This window comes from Rhinatrema bivittatum, chromosome 16, assembly GCF_901001135.1.
Source record: "Rhinatrema bivittatum chromosome 16, aRhiBiv1.1, whole genome shotgun sequence".
In the NCBI taxonomy this organism is placed as follows: Eukaryota; Metazoa; Chordata; class Amphibia; order Gymnophiona; family Rhinatrematidae; genus Rhinatrema; species Rhinatrema bivittatum.
Window position 1 is genome coordinate 33740466 of NC_042630.1, and position 14758 is coordinate 33755223.

At 50.1% G+C, this 14758-nt stretch overlaps 2 protein-coding genes across 5 annotated transcripts in view; one reads left to right on the forward strand and one right to left on the reverse strand.

Moving 5' to 3' along the window:
- The first annotated feature begins 1171 nt into the window (after positions 1 to 1171).
- HAPLN2 (hyaluronan and proteoglycan link protein 2) lies at positions 1172 to 11749 on the forward strand. 2 transcript variants are annotated; one of them, XM_029581900.1, is made up of 6 exons: positions 1172 to 1314; positions 2829 to 2943; positions 5810 to 6163; positions 6644 to 6760; positions 8211 to 8393; positions 9527 to 11749. In XM_029581900.1, exons 2-6 carry the CDS (start codon positions 2856 to 2858, stop codon positions 9808 to 9810), a joined length of 1026 nt encoding a protein of 341 aa, XP_029437760.1. In that variant the 5' UTR covers positions 1172 to 1314; positions 2829 to 2855; the 3' UTR covers positions 9811 to 11749. The 2 variants fall into 2 exon arrangements, with proteins under 2 accessions (XP_029437760.1, XP_029437761.1); XM_029581901.1 differs by lacking the exon at positions 1172 to 1314 and having other exon boundaries at positions 2544 to 2943.
- A 715-nt stretch (positions 11750 to 12464) lies between these two features.
- BCAN (brevican) overlaps positions 12465 to 14758 on the reverse strand; it is a 45219-nt gene continuing 42925 nt past the window's right edge. For all 3 annotated transcript variants that reach the window (XM_029581665.1, XM_029581664.1, XM_029581663.1), the window contains 2 exons: positions 14349 to 14565; positions 12465 to 13537 (listed from right to left, as the gene is read on the reverse strand). In XM_029581665.1, coding sequence (XP_029437525.1) covers positions 13522 to 13537; positions 14349 to 14565 — 233 coding nt within the window. In that variant the 3' untranslated portion in view covers positions 12465 to 13521. The remainder of the gene's footprint in view (positions 13538 to 14348; positions 14566 to 14758) is intronic.

A 14758-nucleotide genomic window follows, 5' to 3' on the forward strand; every position in this document is an offset into this window, starting at 1 on the left:
CCATAGTTGCACCTCTGGGCTCCTGGTTCCAGTTCCTCTCAGAGAGGCGGAAAACCAAAAATCCAGACATGGACTGGGATGGGTGGGGCAGGGCCAGGATTGGATTGGCTTTTTGTGGATTGACCTGGTGACCCCACCCTCTGCACTTCTTTCCCCTATCAGCCAGTCAGCGTTCAGCTGACCAATGGGCTCCATTTTTGAGGAATAGATGGATCCAGTCCTGGTTTTACTCCTCCTCCCCCCCCAGCATGCATGAACTTGTAGCTCTGATTCCACACACACACACATACTGGGATCAGAACTGTGATTGGAGGTAAAACTAGGACCGGATCAGCCTGTCCTGAAAGAATGGAGCCAATTGAAGACCCTTCTCAAGCAGGCTGTGGCCTGTCTCCTCGCAAGGAAAAAGAGTGGCCCTTTGCCATCGGTGTCCCACCTCCTTAGCATTTCGGTTACCAGCGGCTCCAGGTTAAGGTCGCTGCCTCGCTCAGGTCAACCCAAATAGCCCGATCCAGTCCTGGGTTTTACTCACAGGGCATGCAGATCAAGGGCGATCAAGAACCACAAGCCCATGCATGTCCTAGAGGCAAAACCCAGGACTGGATCAGCCTGCTTGGGGTCGACCTGGTTAAAATGGCAACTCTGTTGCTGGTTTTCAGGCATTGGTGAGCCAGTCCTGGTTTTATCCCCATTGCATCTCTGAACTTGTAGTTCTGATTGCCCCAAGTCAAGCAGGAGACTACAGATCCATGGATGCAATGGGGCTCGGCCAATCCTGGATGGCTTGGAGCTAGTTGGTATCCTACCACCCAGAAGAGTTTCCCCGTCTCAGAGGTATGCAATGTCTGTCAATAGTAGTCTGCACCGTGTAGCAGCAAATGCAAGGCTCTCAGCTGTATCAAAGTCTCTCATTTGAAGGGCAATATTTTTTAAGAGTTTGTATGTGTGGGTGTGAATAGATTTGCAAAACTGCACAGAAGCAACCTTGTCGATAACCTCCAAGATCCTCACGTCCAGAGGTTGACATTTTTTTGTTGACTTTTGTTTTAGCAGCTGCTGGAGCAGCGGGGAAGGGGGGGGGGGGGGCGGGTAAAGAAAGACAGCCTTGTTGTGTTCAAACCACGGACCGACCAGAACAATGCAGAGAAAGGTCCCGCCACACAAAGGGAAATTGTGCTTTCCTACCGTCTCGCACATTGGAGAAGGCAGGTCAACGCTAGATACACGCACACATGCTGCTTGACCAGAGGATGGAGAGAGCTGCTTCCTTGACCTGGTCACCCGGCTAGGGAGACGGGGTACCCTCTTCCTCAGGTAAGAAAAGGTGGGGGCAAACATTTCACAAACCTAGCAACGTTTGCAGGATTTCTTTCGGGGAAAACCGTTGGATTAGGAATTTCCTGGATGCGAACCATGATGGACGTAAGCCTCGATGCCGCAGCTGTAGTGGGCGAGGTCGGGAGCAGAAATTCTGGCTGGTGACCGAGCACCTTTTCCAGGTCAGACTCTCTTGTTGTTTCTACCCTAAACGAATGACCTTGACGCGCCCTTCTAACGATAAACCTCACTCAGTAAGGAGGAGGACCTTCAGGTTGCCTCTCTGCGGTGGTCTTGCAACATCCAGTTTACATTTGCTCTGCTTCCCGGTTAGAATCACTTGCCTTTCCAGGTGCTTAGCTGCCACGTGGAAGCCACAGGGAAACTCAAAATTTCATCCGAGAGAAAGGTAGCTACAGAACATTTTTTTTTTTTAAACCCCACATACTGAGCTGTGCACGCTGTTTTCTCGGTGGCAGAAAACAGGAGGGGGCCCACCCTGCTGAGCCAATGCCTCATCCAGGCTCCAAAGATTTCTGGCATTTAAAAAGCGCTTTCCTTGGCGTGAATGACTGAAGGGCTGTCTGTGTTTCCCAGCTCTGGAATGCAAGCATGGGAAGCCTCCCTCGTGGCACCTGCGAATGGCAACTCATGAGTTAATCCTTGGTTCTCAGACCAACACAAAACCGTAAAGCAAAGACCATGGGTTCTTTTGCAAACTGGCATATTATGGGCATGGCCATGCCGGGGAGCACAAAGGGCTCCAAATGTCATCAAATAATAAACCTCAGTCTAAGGCTCCCTTTGCCCTGACCTCATTAAAATCCATTCCCCTAACCCAGGGATCTGCGGCCCCGCTGTGCAGCACAACACTCTCTTCCTTGCCGCTGAGGATTCATTTCAGCATCTTACAAGACCCCCCCCCCCCCCGTTACACGGGACTCCCACCCCCTTCCACCCTGTAATCAGGACAAGGGGGCGGCTGCGTCAGCCCCATCTCTTGCTCCCATGCTGAAGGTCTCAGCTTCCCCCAGTGACTGGAACTCGACCACACCTAGAATCAGAAAAGCCCCAGATTTAAGTTTTGGGCAAACCCCTGCCCTCACCCATCCCCCCCCCCCAAAAAAAAAAAAGACAGCAGAAAGCCGGCGAGCCGCTTTCCACAGTACAGTTCTAAACTAGCTCATCTTTTCCTGAAGGATGGACTATCCTGTCACTTCCGGAAGGGAAAATGAAAAATTCCACCGAAAAAAAAAAAAAAAAATTTTGCAAGCAAATTAAATCTGTGCAGGGTGTCCCAGGCAGGGCTTCTAACTGGATCTTACACTTCACCAGAAGTGTGTCTTTGCACAAGGGTTCTTGTTTTCCCCAGGCCAGTAGTCGCAGGACATTCAATTCTAGGTCAAAAGACGCGCAGTTTTGAAATTGTGCAATGCAGACCCCCTCCCCCCCCGACCAAACTGAGATGCAAGATCAATAAATGGTGTCGTCTCCCTCCTTCTCTGTTTCAGACCAGCTCCCAGCCGCACGTCCTGAGAATGCGAGGGCTGCTGCTCCTGGCGTCCGTCTGGATCTCCTCTCTCCCCGCCTGTTGCGCTAGTTACCGCCCGATCGCTAAGAGCCAAGGTCGGTTTTCCGCGTGGCATTCACTTAAGTTGATTTTATAATCTGCTTCTTCGGGGCCCTTCAGAGTGGGTTGCGATCCGGTGCTGCAGGTTATTATTTGCCTGACTCCAGAGGGCTCGTAATCCCCCCCCCCCCCCCCCCCAAGTCAACCAAACAGGTGGACCCAGTCCCGGGATTTGTAATTCAGAGTTTTCCCCATTCCTCAGGAGCAAAAGACGACTACAAGGCTCTGGAGGGCTCCTTTTGCGGGGCATTTTTTCCTAGGCGTGCGATTATAGCGTCAAAGCGAGGCAATAGTGAGGCCGCCAGGCAAAGGGCACCCTGTGACACTAGAAACAAATTTCTCCCATGTATCTCAGGACAGCCCAAAGGGGTGGCCCATCCTACCTAACACCTCGTGCATGGGGTACTAATTGCAGAGGGATGCGCTGCGCAGCGCCGGCTCCAGAAATGCAGACTCCGCATTTTTTCCAGCCAGCGCGTGAAGTGCAAGAAAAGATTAAGCCTTGCATGCGCTCATGAAAGCCGCCGCCAGCGAGCTGCTCACAGGAAAATGTGCGCTCCGGAGCTGTGCTGCGTGCGCTCCCCCGGATGGAAGGTGAGGGAGCAGAGCAGCTGCTCCTGGGTTGCCTTCAGCGATGCACTATCAACGTGGTAACGCAGATTTGATTTTGTTAATTTTTTTTTTGGTAAATTTCTGGTGTTCATACGTTTTGTTGGGTGGGAGGAGGATCCTGTTTTTCTTTACATTGCTTTAGGGTCTCTTGCCTCCAAGCCTTGCCCAGATGGCTGTGAATAACCGGACAATATACCCAGTGTTTCAATTATTAGGTGGTTGGAGGTGGGGGAAGGGCAACTTATATTGTTGCGCTATGAACCCTGCTTCTCCAATAATGTAGTAAAAAAAAAAAAAAAATTGGCTTCAAACTGAATCCAGAGTTTTGGGACGTCAAGCGCCATTGCTTCGGGAGTCATTTCTTCGTTCAGGAAGTACATGAGAGACTTAGGGGATGGAGGAAGCTGGGTGTTGGATTCAGTAGGGCAGCTTGTATGTTTATCTATCCAGGACAGGTAGAGGGCCAAAGAGGGAGAAATCAGAAATGTGTGATGGATAAGGAGCGAAATCTTACAATCAGTCATGATTTGTGGCCGGCAGCTGGGGGTCTGCCTTAGCAGTGTGGGCAGTATTAACCGAGCAGACGGGATGGGCCAATCGGGCCTTCATCTATCACAGGGGTTGCCAACTTTGAGGGGAATAGTAGCCACCTACCCCAGTGCCCATTCCCCCCCTCCCTCCCACCAACATAACTTCTCCCTCTATAATCAGTGCCCCCAACCACTCCTGCTCCACGGACCTTTTCTTCCTCAGGCAGGGTCCAATTTGTGGCCCAATCATAGTGGCAGCTGCAACAGCAGCACGCTCTGAAGGCGAGGGGGCCCCAGGGATCGAATCAACGCCGGCTCTGCTCCCAGGCCCCGTCTCCCTTACGGAGCACCCTGGGAGCGGAGCCTGCGCTGACTCATCCCCCTGCCCGGGCCCACCACCTCAATCAGGAGCCTCGCACTGGCCTGAAGAAGGAGAGGGTTTGCAGGGCACGACGAGGGCTTGCGGAAAGGGAGGGAGAGTCTCTGCCGGTCTGGTAGGCCAGTGCCCAGTGACATACCAGCTCTTGCATTGGCCAGTTTAAAGGTCCTGCCGGCTGCCAGCAGCCCTTCATAGAAACTGACCAAGCACTGGTCGCTTGGTAAGCGTGATCTGCCATCATCCACCAGTCTAAGGATGAGCTCTTTTTCCTTTTCTCCTTCCAAGTTTAAATTTTCCCCACAAGAGGGAGCAATTGCCTTATCAGGACAGGACTGGTTTATGGGCGAGGAAGAGGCAGCGGTCTGTCATCGAGGGGATCCTCGCCTGCAGGGTTGCAACTGTAGCACCATGCAGTAATGGCGGCTGCCAACGATGCAATGCAAGGCCCGAACTAGAGAAACAAGTTTGTGCTCGGGTGTTCTCTCGCTTCTCTGTTCAATGTAACTTTACCTTCTATATTGTTGTTAATTGGTTTTCCCCTAGTTCCATTGTAAACCGGTACGATAAGACCTCGTCTTGAGCATCGGTATATTAAAAGAATTTAAATAAATAAAATAAATAAATGGCAAAACGCGTCTCAAAGCAGCTAAACTCTACCGTAAAATCAGTGATTTGGGATTTTGACAAAGGGTTATATAAATATTTGGGAGACTTTTCCCAGAGGCGATGGTGATAGCATCTGATAATGCAGTTGAAGCCCCTTGAGTTCAAGACCCCCTCTGCCATTGACTCTGTATGTGACCTTGCAGTGAGCCATTTCTTTCCTCCCTGTGACTGAGTTCTAATCCCCAACTCTGCCACTGAGTCTGTGTGCAACTTTGGCTGAGGAAGGGTGGGAGGTGAAAGGATGTCAATGTACTGCCTACAAGACCTGAAAGGTCTTTTTCCGAAGGGGTAACTCAGCCTGCGGAAACCAACATTGCTCATGTAAGAAGGATTACGTTTCTCTGTGCGCACCACTTTGCATTTGTCCACTTTTAAATTTCATCTGCCATTTAGATGCCCAGTTCCCCAGCCTCTGGGTTTGGAACACCTGCCATTGACCTTGATTTGCCCTTCACATCAAACTTACCTTGTCTGTTTTATTTTATACATGCACTTTGATTTCAAATTTTCTATAAAAAGCAAATATTGTATTGACCATTGGAAGCAATCATATTAAACAACTGTGACAAAGGGCTCTCCTTTTAAAATTCTATGTATCAAGATAAACAGGTCTCCTCTATATCCATTCCTTCTCCAGTCTCTGATCAGTAATCTACATTTTTTTTTTTTGGCCAGCCAATACACCAAGAACACAGCATTTGCTGGAGCCCATTTATGAAGTGATCCACACCCACAGAGGCGCCAACGTCACACTCCCTTGTGTCCTCCACACCCGGCCCAGAGTCTACAAAGTGAAGTGGACCAAGGTCAACCCAGCGGATCCCCTGGAAAACATTATCCTCATTACTAATGGGCAGCTACGTAAGAACTACAACCAGCTTTCTGGGAGGGTACGCCTGCGCCACGGTCACCGGAACGATGCCTCGTTGATCGTCACTGATGTGAGGCTGGAGGACGATGGGAAATACAGGTGCCAACTGGTCAATGGTCTTGAAGACGAAAGCTTGACTTTGATTCTGCGGTTGGATGGTAATAAAAAACCCATTGTTTTCTCTTTTCTATTAAAATCATGGGTATTGCATTCCAATTATCTATTCATACTAGAACTTCCGATCATGCTTAAGCCTCCAGCACTCTGAATTTTTTCCAGTAGTGCCCCAGGAAAATTCAGCAGCTCAGACAGAAATATAACATTACGTAGGCGAGGCCCAACACCAAAAGGAGCGTAGGACTCCCCATGTTCCTGAAATAATAGGCGAACATCGTCATTACTCTTTCTGCAGAAAAACTGAGGACTTCTGTTTCTGTCCTTCATTGTTCACGAGCCGTAACAATCCAGAGGGAAAAAGAAACTGGGAATAATTTGAATCCCTATAGATTTGCTTCTTGGCCATGGAGTTTGGAAAGAAAGAAGGACAAAAGGTCTTTGCTCTTTTTCTAAGAAGCCCCCATTGATACTGTCTGATTTCTTTTGTAATTCTTGTTTATCTCCTTTCTCATCCATCCAAGGTGTTGTTTTCCCGTACCAGGCGAGGCTTGGGCGCTACATGTTTAACTATTTTGATGCCAGGCAGAAGTGCGAGGAGCAGGATTCCATACTGGCCACTTACGCACAGCTCTACCAAGGTAAGGGCGTCCCCCTCAGAGGCCATGCTGTGCGTTATAATCGGCATTAAATCCTGGCCTTAGAAAGTGATGGATGCAGGCTGCAATGCAAGCAATCAAAAAGGATGTCTGGATTTTAGAGTAATTAATTGCTCTTTTGATTCCAAGCTCAAGACAAGTTAAATTCAGGCTGTTTCCTGTTCCAGATGGCCTACGGTCTAAGGGCCTCACTTACTAAGGCTTTTTTCCCATTCTGTGTCTATGGGAGGAATGTTTAGTAAATCAAGCCTTGTGCCTGAGGTAATGGACAATGAAGTAACTTGCTCATTGTAACAAGGAGCATCAATGAGAGAAATGTAACTTGAACCTTAGCTACCCTATCTTGCTCTAACCTATGCTACTGTAATGTAACCTATCGTATTCTACCCTATTCTATTGCACTCTAAGCTATCAACTTCTATCCTATTGTACCATATCCTACTCCATACTATCCTATTCTTGCCTACTCTACTGTAGCCCAAACTATCCAATTCTATTCTACTCTCTCCCATCCTACTCTAAGCTATCCATATCCCACTCCACCCTATCCTACCCTTTTACCTTACTGGAGAATAGACGGTTACATTGCTAACATTATCTCTTTAATTTCAACCCCACTGTTACCCCCCCCCCCCCCAAAAAAAAAAGAAAGAAAAAAAAGCAAGATTAAAGGATGCACTCCCACTGGGTGCACATATGTGGCAGTGGCATGTTAGTACACACGCCATTTCCAAGTCAATTGCACACCAGGGTGTTCTCCTCCTTCCCGCATTCTCACACATCTGCCTTCCTCCCAGGTAACCCCATGCTCCCGCTCCTGGTTTACTTGTACGTTCTGCCACACAACCAATGAGGACTGCAGTCAACCTCGATACAGAGACGATTCAATCTGCGTCATGAAGGAGCCCACATAGCCCAAAGGATGACGCAATTTCTCCTCTCGTTTAGCCACTGAAACAGGGTCACAAATGGCCATGACCTGGCCACCATGTGTTCCTTTTTATTTTGAGAGTAATTTTGTACTAAGATGTGTAAAAATAGCCTAACATTTTCCCACTGATTCCTGTCTCGATCTTCCCCGACACTAAGAATATATTCCAAAGGCAGATTAATGCGTCTCTCTGTTTCTTCTTCCTGAATATCCCTTTCCTCAAGCTTCCAGCAATCCCAAGTTCCCATCATGGTTGATTTTGTCAGGTATTTTTAAAGGAAAAGAAAATAAAGTTTAAAACATTTAATGAATTAACTTTGATATTTACGAGGGTGCGTTAAAAGGTTCACTCTTGTGAGCTTTCATGTGCTGGCTTTGCACGTGTTGGGGGTTCCACCTTAAGTAAGTGAAACAAAAAAAAACAGCTTGGATCCTGCAGCTCAGTGAGATCAGCCCACACCCTAAAGCCTGTTCCTTCTCTTTCTGCCCTGAAACCCAAAGCTTGGACCGAGGGCCTGGACTGGTGTAATGCAGGCTGGCTGCTGGATGGCACCGTTCACTATCCGATCATTAACGTACGGGAGCCCTGCGGAGGGAACATTCCCCCGGGAATCCGCACCTACGGCCCAAAAGATACAAAGAGGGACAAATATGATGCATTCTGCTTCACGTCCACCCTAAAAGGTGAGCTAGCGTCGGCAGTTGCATTCCTCTGCCTGCAAGGTAGGTTCAGGTGTCTGGGCTGAAGGGGTTATCTCGTGGAAGATTAGACTGCTGAATTGGCGGGGAACATCCTCCAACTCATTTCTCTTGGCTGCTATGCACAGCTGGAATGATATTTGGACCATCCTACCGCAAGGAGACAGAAAAAGCTTGTTCCATGGCAATTTTGGGGTTTTTATTTCTAAAAGCTGTAGGTGTTCTACTCCATCCAAATGGTCAGTTCCCAGGCACTGTAAAACAATTTGACCTTTCTTGAGGGGGGAGATATCTCTTATCGGATATGAGGCTTCTCTTTTGCACATTTGACCTTGCAATAACTGCTCCCAGACTTTTCCGCAGTCAGAGGGCACCGCGGCAAGGTGCATTACCTTGTAGGTACAGAATGAAAAAGGTAACTCTGATAACTGAGTTACCCCACAATAAATGTATCACTTCTGGAAAAATACTCCTTTGAATGACATTTTATGTTACACTGTGCTTTGCTTTCCATATTCTGCTGCCTTGGAAGGGTCAATCAATCTGTAGTTTGTCAGCTACCGTGCTGTTTACCTCTTGCAAACTCTGCTGGTATTTATGACCAGACTGCTCCTGATTTCACTCGGGGTGTATAGAGAAAAAAGTTTGTTTCTTTTCTTTTTCTATTAATTCATTTCATTTCATTTCAGTTGCTTTTGTGTGCACTAAACAATTTTAGTTCACATTAAAACCATTCAACGCATGCTAGGAAATTGGAAATGACACAAAACAAAACAACAAATGTAGTCGTTATTTCCCTGTCATTTTTAAATGACTACACATCCCTAGATCTCACCTGAGCTGCCCTCAAGCTTCCCATAGGCAGCCATGGGTACCCACAAGGTTTTATCAGTAAGCCTTGTACTTACCAGGCTTTATAATTGGGCAGACTGGATGGGCCACTTGGTCTTTATCTGAATCAGCCACTGGAAAATAAGTGCTTGGTGGACTGGGGATCCCCTTCACGCTGAGCGTTAATGGGTTGACGTAATGGGATGCATCATTGGGGCGCGAGGAGGGGGGGACGCCGAAATGCAGCCGGATTTGTGACATTTCTCTGTGTTCCCTCCTTTTCCTAGGGCAGGTCTATTTCATCCCCGCCCACATGAGCTACGCGGAGGCAGCTATGGCCTGCCAGAAGCAGGGGGCAGCGATTGCCACGGTGGGCCAGCTCTACGCTGCTTGGAAATTCCTGCACTTGGACCGCTGCGATGGGGGCTGGCTGGAAGACGGCAGCGTCCGCTTTCCCATCACCACCCCTCGAGCCCGTTGCGGAGGTTACCCAGACCCCGGGGTGCGGAGCTTCGGCTTCCCCGATAAGGAGCAGAGGACATACGGAGTTTACTGCTACGCGCAGAAGTAGAGTGACGGGTCGTGCAGAGCGTGAGGGCTCCGCGCTCTCTCTCTCTCTCTCTCTCTCTGCGCCGTTGGGGCGGTGCCGTGGCCCTTAAGACATTTGCAACTAGGGAGCTCAGCAATTTGACCCCTCTGGCTCCAAACCAAGGGCCACACTGCAGAAATGGAAACTCGTTACGCTAATTCCTGTTGAGCTGCCTTGTCATTGTGCCTCAGTCCTGCTGGGACAGCGTGTAGGAGTCTAATTCAGCTCTTCCGTACCTGGGCAATCGTTGTCCTCTCTCCTGCCAAGGACAGGGCCAAGTACTGTCAAATCCTGATGTGGCTTTAGTGCTGGAGGCACCTGTTCACTGGGAACCGGATCAAGGCCACTAAACAGCTTTCAATTGGCAACGACTTTCAGTCACTGCTATCCAGAGCTGGCGTTGACGTTACTGACCTGAAGGCGAAAGATAAAAGCAGCCATGCCCCGTGGGCAAAAAGGGTCTCCCGGTATCTCTGCTGCCGCGCCGCCAGCGTAAACAGGTGGGAGCCCACCGCGGCACGACGCACCAGGGGCCGGAAATGCCCGCGTTTTCATCGGAAAGGCAGGACACGGGCCAGGCCCGCCACTCGGGCCGCAGCGCGGTGTGTGTGTGTGTGTGTGTGCTGCAGCGGGCGGGGGGGCTCAGGCTGTGCTGCCGAGGAGGGGGGGGGGAGCTCAAGCCCAGGGACGGAGAGAAGACGGCTGCCCCCCCTTCTTCAGTCCTCGGAGCTGGCTGGGCAAGTCGCCTGGGGAGAAGCGGGGACTCAACCGTTGGAGAGGGCTAAAAAGTAGGGGAAGGACTTGAAAAAATCAACAAGGCACAACTAAGGAAATTGCAGTAGGAAAAACAGGATTTAACTTTTAAAGACAGTGAAATTCTTATCTACTAAACCCTTCCAATAACTCAGAGGGAACTTTTTTTTTCTTTCCACTTTATCATGTTAAAACTCGTTTTACTTATCCAAGCTGAAACTTTCCCTATCATATCCCATTTCTAACACCAAACGAAAGGTTATCGATTTTTTACTGTTGTACTCCAAATCCCAAACTTTAAAGTGTCAGTAGGTATCCAGCCAATCAAACCTGTCCCTTGAATGGCACAGCCCCAGTCTGTAATTATGGTACAATGCCAATCATATATATAGGGCAAACATATATATAGGGCAAACTTTCACAATACACTGGGGACAGGGGGAATAGAGAGCGGCCAGGAATTCACCCCGAGCCTCTGCAGAGACAAGTTTGCTAAATTATATTGACCATGACGTGCGATATAAGGTGGCCACCTCGCCTTAACCGAACAAGCCGATCCAGTCCTGTTCCTGCCCTGTCGCATTCATGGATTTATTTTTTTTTTTGTAAGGACCTCAATGGGAAATATCAAAACAGCTCCCCGCATGTGACAGGGCGAAACCAGGAGTGGATCAGCCTATCCGGCGAACCTGGGGTGAATTGGGCCCTGGGGCTTTGCGTTCCCTCTGGGTGCTGTGAGCGAAACCTCTGCAGCAGCCCAAGGCTCCAACAGTGCTCCCGCCTCCCCGTTCTCCGTTTTGGGAATCAAAATCTCCCTAAGCGAATGCACCGGCCTGGCGCTCCCAAATCAGACAAGGCCATGAATGAAAGAAATCCAATATTTCTCTTATTATATCAGATATGCGCCCCAGCTGTGTGCTGCAAGTGTAAACATTAACCTCTCCCCCTAAAAACAAAAAAAGCTAAATTAATATAATCTAAATGAAAGAAACTAACTTCCACCTTCTATAGTGCACTGGTTCATTTCTTCTTTGTCAATAGAAGCTAATCATATTTCTCGCATTGACCTTATAATTATTCACCCAGCTCAGCTCTGCCTTGTTCTGCTTCTGGCTTGCAACAGGAAGGTGCCCAGATAATTCTGTGTGCAATTGTTATTTTGTTTTGTTTTTCCACTGAAATAAAATTCATCAGATCATTAAATGGTTTTCAAGTGACGTGAACTGGTGTGTTCGCCTTCCAGTGGTGCAGAAGATGGGGGGGGATGCCGGCCGCTGAACCGCCCCAGTGGAACTCCACAATCTCCCCTCTGCCCCCCACCCCCCCCACCACCACCACTACTAAGCCTCTACCCCCATCGCCGTGAGCTTCTTAGACAAGGAGCGTTCCGTGAGACGTTGAGAAGCTGTCCCTGAGATTTAGAGACAAGTCAGGCGGGATGTGTGTAACCCATCTCATTCTGGCTGCCAGCCTTCCAGCACTCTTTGTCTGCGCCTTCCATCAAGACGCCCATCGAATCAAGTCTAGCCTCGTGCTCGGTTCACGTCACCTCCTCTGGTGTCCCCTGGCTTTCTCCCTCCTCTCCGTCAGCCAGCAGCAGACAAGAGCCTTTGGCCTGTTTGCTATTTACAGTATCACAGGACAGAGAGCTACAGAACCGAGAGTGATAGTTTCTCAGCTGTGGCTGCCCCCATTCCAGATTTCAACCATTTCTCTTATCCGTTGACTGCCTCAAACCAACAAGCCCCCTCCAGTGCTAGGGCCTTCCGCTCCCCTGACTTTCCCCTTAAGGTCTTTGTGCAAAGCATCACAGGAGCTGGAGGTGCTCAAGCAAGGTGCATCAGAAAAATGTTCAAACACACGAGAGAGGCTTCAAGCGGAGAGTAAGGCTTTTTATTCTCGCGCCTCACTGCTTGTGCTACAGGACGCTCCGAGAGTAACGTGAGGCTCACCTTCATTCCATCTCTGGCTTCTTTATTCCCTGACCTCGTCTGAGCTCCCCTAAGAGTGACTGTGGTATGCCTCATTGCCGGCAATGGAATGCATGCCAAGTTAAAACAGGAGGGGGGAGGGGAAACACAACGTAAGGTGTCGGGGTGCACAGTGCATTATAATTATGAACGGGAATTCAGTTTCACCCAGCTAAAGAGAGAAGCCCTCCTTCTATCAATGTAACCACAACCTCTTCCTAGGGGACAGATGCGTTTCGAAGCCGACCGCAATGACATCACTCTGCCTGAGCGCAGAGCAGGCCGAGCCAGCCCTGGCTGTCCTCCGTTGCATGCATGGATCTGTAGCTCAGGTTTTCTTAGGGGACACAAAAAGGGTAAAAAGTCAGAACCATGAATCTCTGCATGCAGTGGGGAGGAGATAACTCATCCATGCATGCCTGGAGGGGGGCAGGGAGAGGAACCAGTCATCCGCTCCATGTCCAGTCATAAACACTACCTGAAAGGGGAATAAAAAAAAAAAGTACATTTTGTAGTGTCAGGAGAAGACTGCGCTCTCTGGGCCCTGCAATCCGAGGCGTTGGTCTCCTCCATCTGGTGAGCGAGTTTTATCCTCTGGACCTTCATTTTGACATCCGGTATCACCGCGTGTGAGGTGACGCTCAAGACAGCCTCCCAGTTGAGTAGGCAGCTGCCTTCAAAAGCCCAAGAAGAGTACAAGCAGGAAAAGAGAGGTTTGCCTTGCTACCACACGAGCCTCCCTCCTTCCTCTGCCAGATGCTATGGGGAAGTGAAAGGCTGCAGGGGGTGTTGTGAGAGTCTGGGGGGGGGGGGGGGGAGTTTGTGTTATTGTCCTGATGCCAGTTGACTGAGATGGTTGAGTGAGGAGGGATCCCCCGGTGTTATGCTCACGGCATAGGTCTGGGTCCCACAGCGAGGGGGGGGGGGGGTACCTCAGTCTCCAGAGGCACTGGGTAAGCAGCTTCACACTTCAGAGTGCTGTAGCCCTGAAAGGAAAAGGCAGACATGGAGAAAACGCCATTATTAGCTTCCGTCGGGCCCGCTTCGCGTGTGCGTGGATTGGGTGGGGGCTGTCCAGTTCGACCCATTGTCCCTCACTGGCAATTTTAGGAACAGGGCTTCAGGTCACAGTCTTTCTGTTAACTCTTGAAATACTGGCTGCAGGGTGAGGCGGAAAGGTCTTCCTTATCCCCTCCCAGTAATCTCTGCCCGCCCCCACCATTCCCCCTGGTGTTAGAAAAAATAAATTTACAAACCGGATCCTGCTCACTGGAAACTCGGGCACTGGGTTGGAAGGAGGAGGGGGTGGGATAAAAAGTGCTGAAAGCGGGGCCTGAGCTGCACTGGAGAGGGAAGGGATCCCTGTGGTGCCTGTGATAGAACGGGGGGGGGTTGCAGGTCAGGAGTCAGGTGCCCTAGCAGAGCTGGAGGGCTGGGGGAGTGGGCCCCTCCCCCCAGGCTCGAACTGAGAGGGTGGTGCAGTCTAGGCCCGAGGTGATTGCTTGGGCCACCTAGGCCAGTCCTGTGTAGGCCACATCACATGAAACTTCAAAGCAGGCGATGCATCTCCCAGCATGCACTGAGGGCAAAAAGCAGGAATGGCTCAGGCTGTCCTAGGCGACCTGCAATCACCTGGTAACCCTCTGCCCTCCCAGACGCAAACTGAGCAGCTTCCCAGGCAGTTCTTTAGCTGGAAATGTACTGGGAAGGCGGGAGGGGATTCCTCCACCCCCCCCCCCCCTCAAAACAACACTCCTCCAAATCTACTGTGAAGACCGTCATCCTGCACAGCTGTACCCTGAGTAACCTGCGCTGGGGGTGGATTCTCCGCTGGGAAGGCAGGCGACGTCCGGCTGCTCCCACTGGCCGTCCTCCTGGCACCTGACGATGGGCGAGTTGCGCTGGACGAAGCCGTCGAGGCACCGGTACCGCACGACGGAGTCGATCTCGTAGTTGGTCCTGGGTTTCCCAAAGGCCAGGGCGTTGGCCACCTCTGGCGGCGATCCGCAGGAAACTGGAGCCGAGGAGACAGGAGGATCCGAAGGTCAGTCTCGCGACAAAATACAGCAGGTGACGGAACACACACACACACACACACACACACACACACAATGTCACCTAACAGCAGATCCATCAGGCACAGGTTACAATATACATACTCTGCAACTAGTTACCGCCAAGTTTAACAAAATCATTTTGGCTGCCAC

Excerpts from the sequence above, each read along its gene's own strand:
- HAPLN2 (XM_029581900.1), top strand. The coding sequence starts at position 2,856 with ATGCGAGGGCTGCTGCTCCTGGCGTCCGTCTGGATCTCCTCTCTCCCC. Across the intron at positions 6,164-6,643 it reads TTTGATTCTGCGGTTGGATG|GTGTTGTTTTCCCGTACCAG; the intron begins GTAATAAAAAAC and ends CATCCATCCAAG. Across the intron at positions 8,394-9,526 it reads CTTCACGTCCACCCTAAAAG|GGCAGGTCTATTTCATCCCC; the intron begins GTGAGCTAGCGT and ends TCCTTTTCCTAG.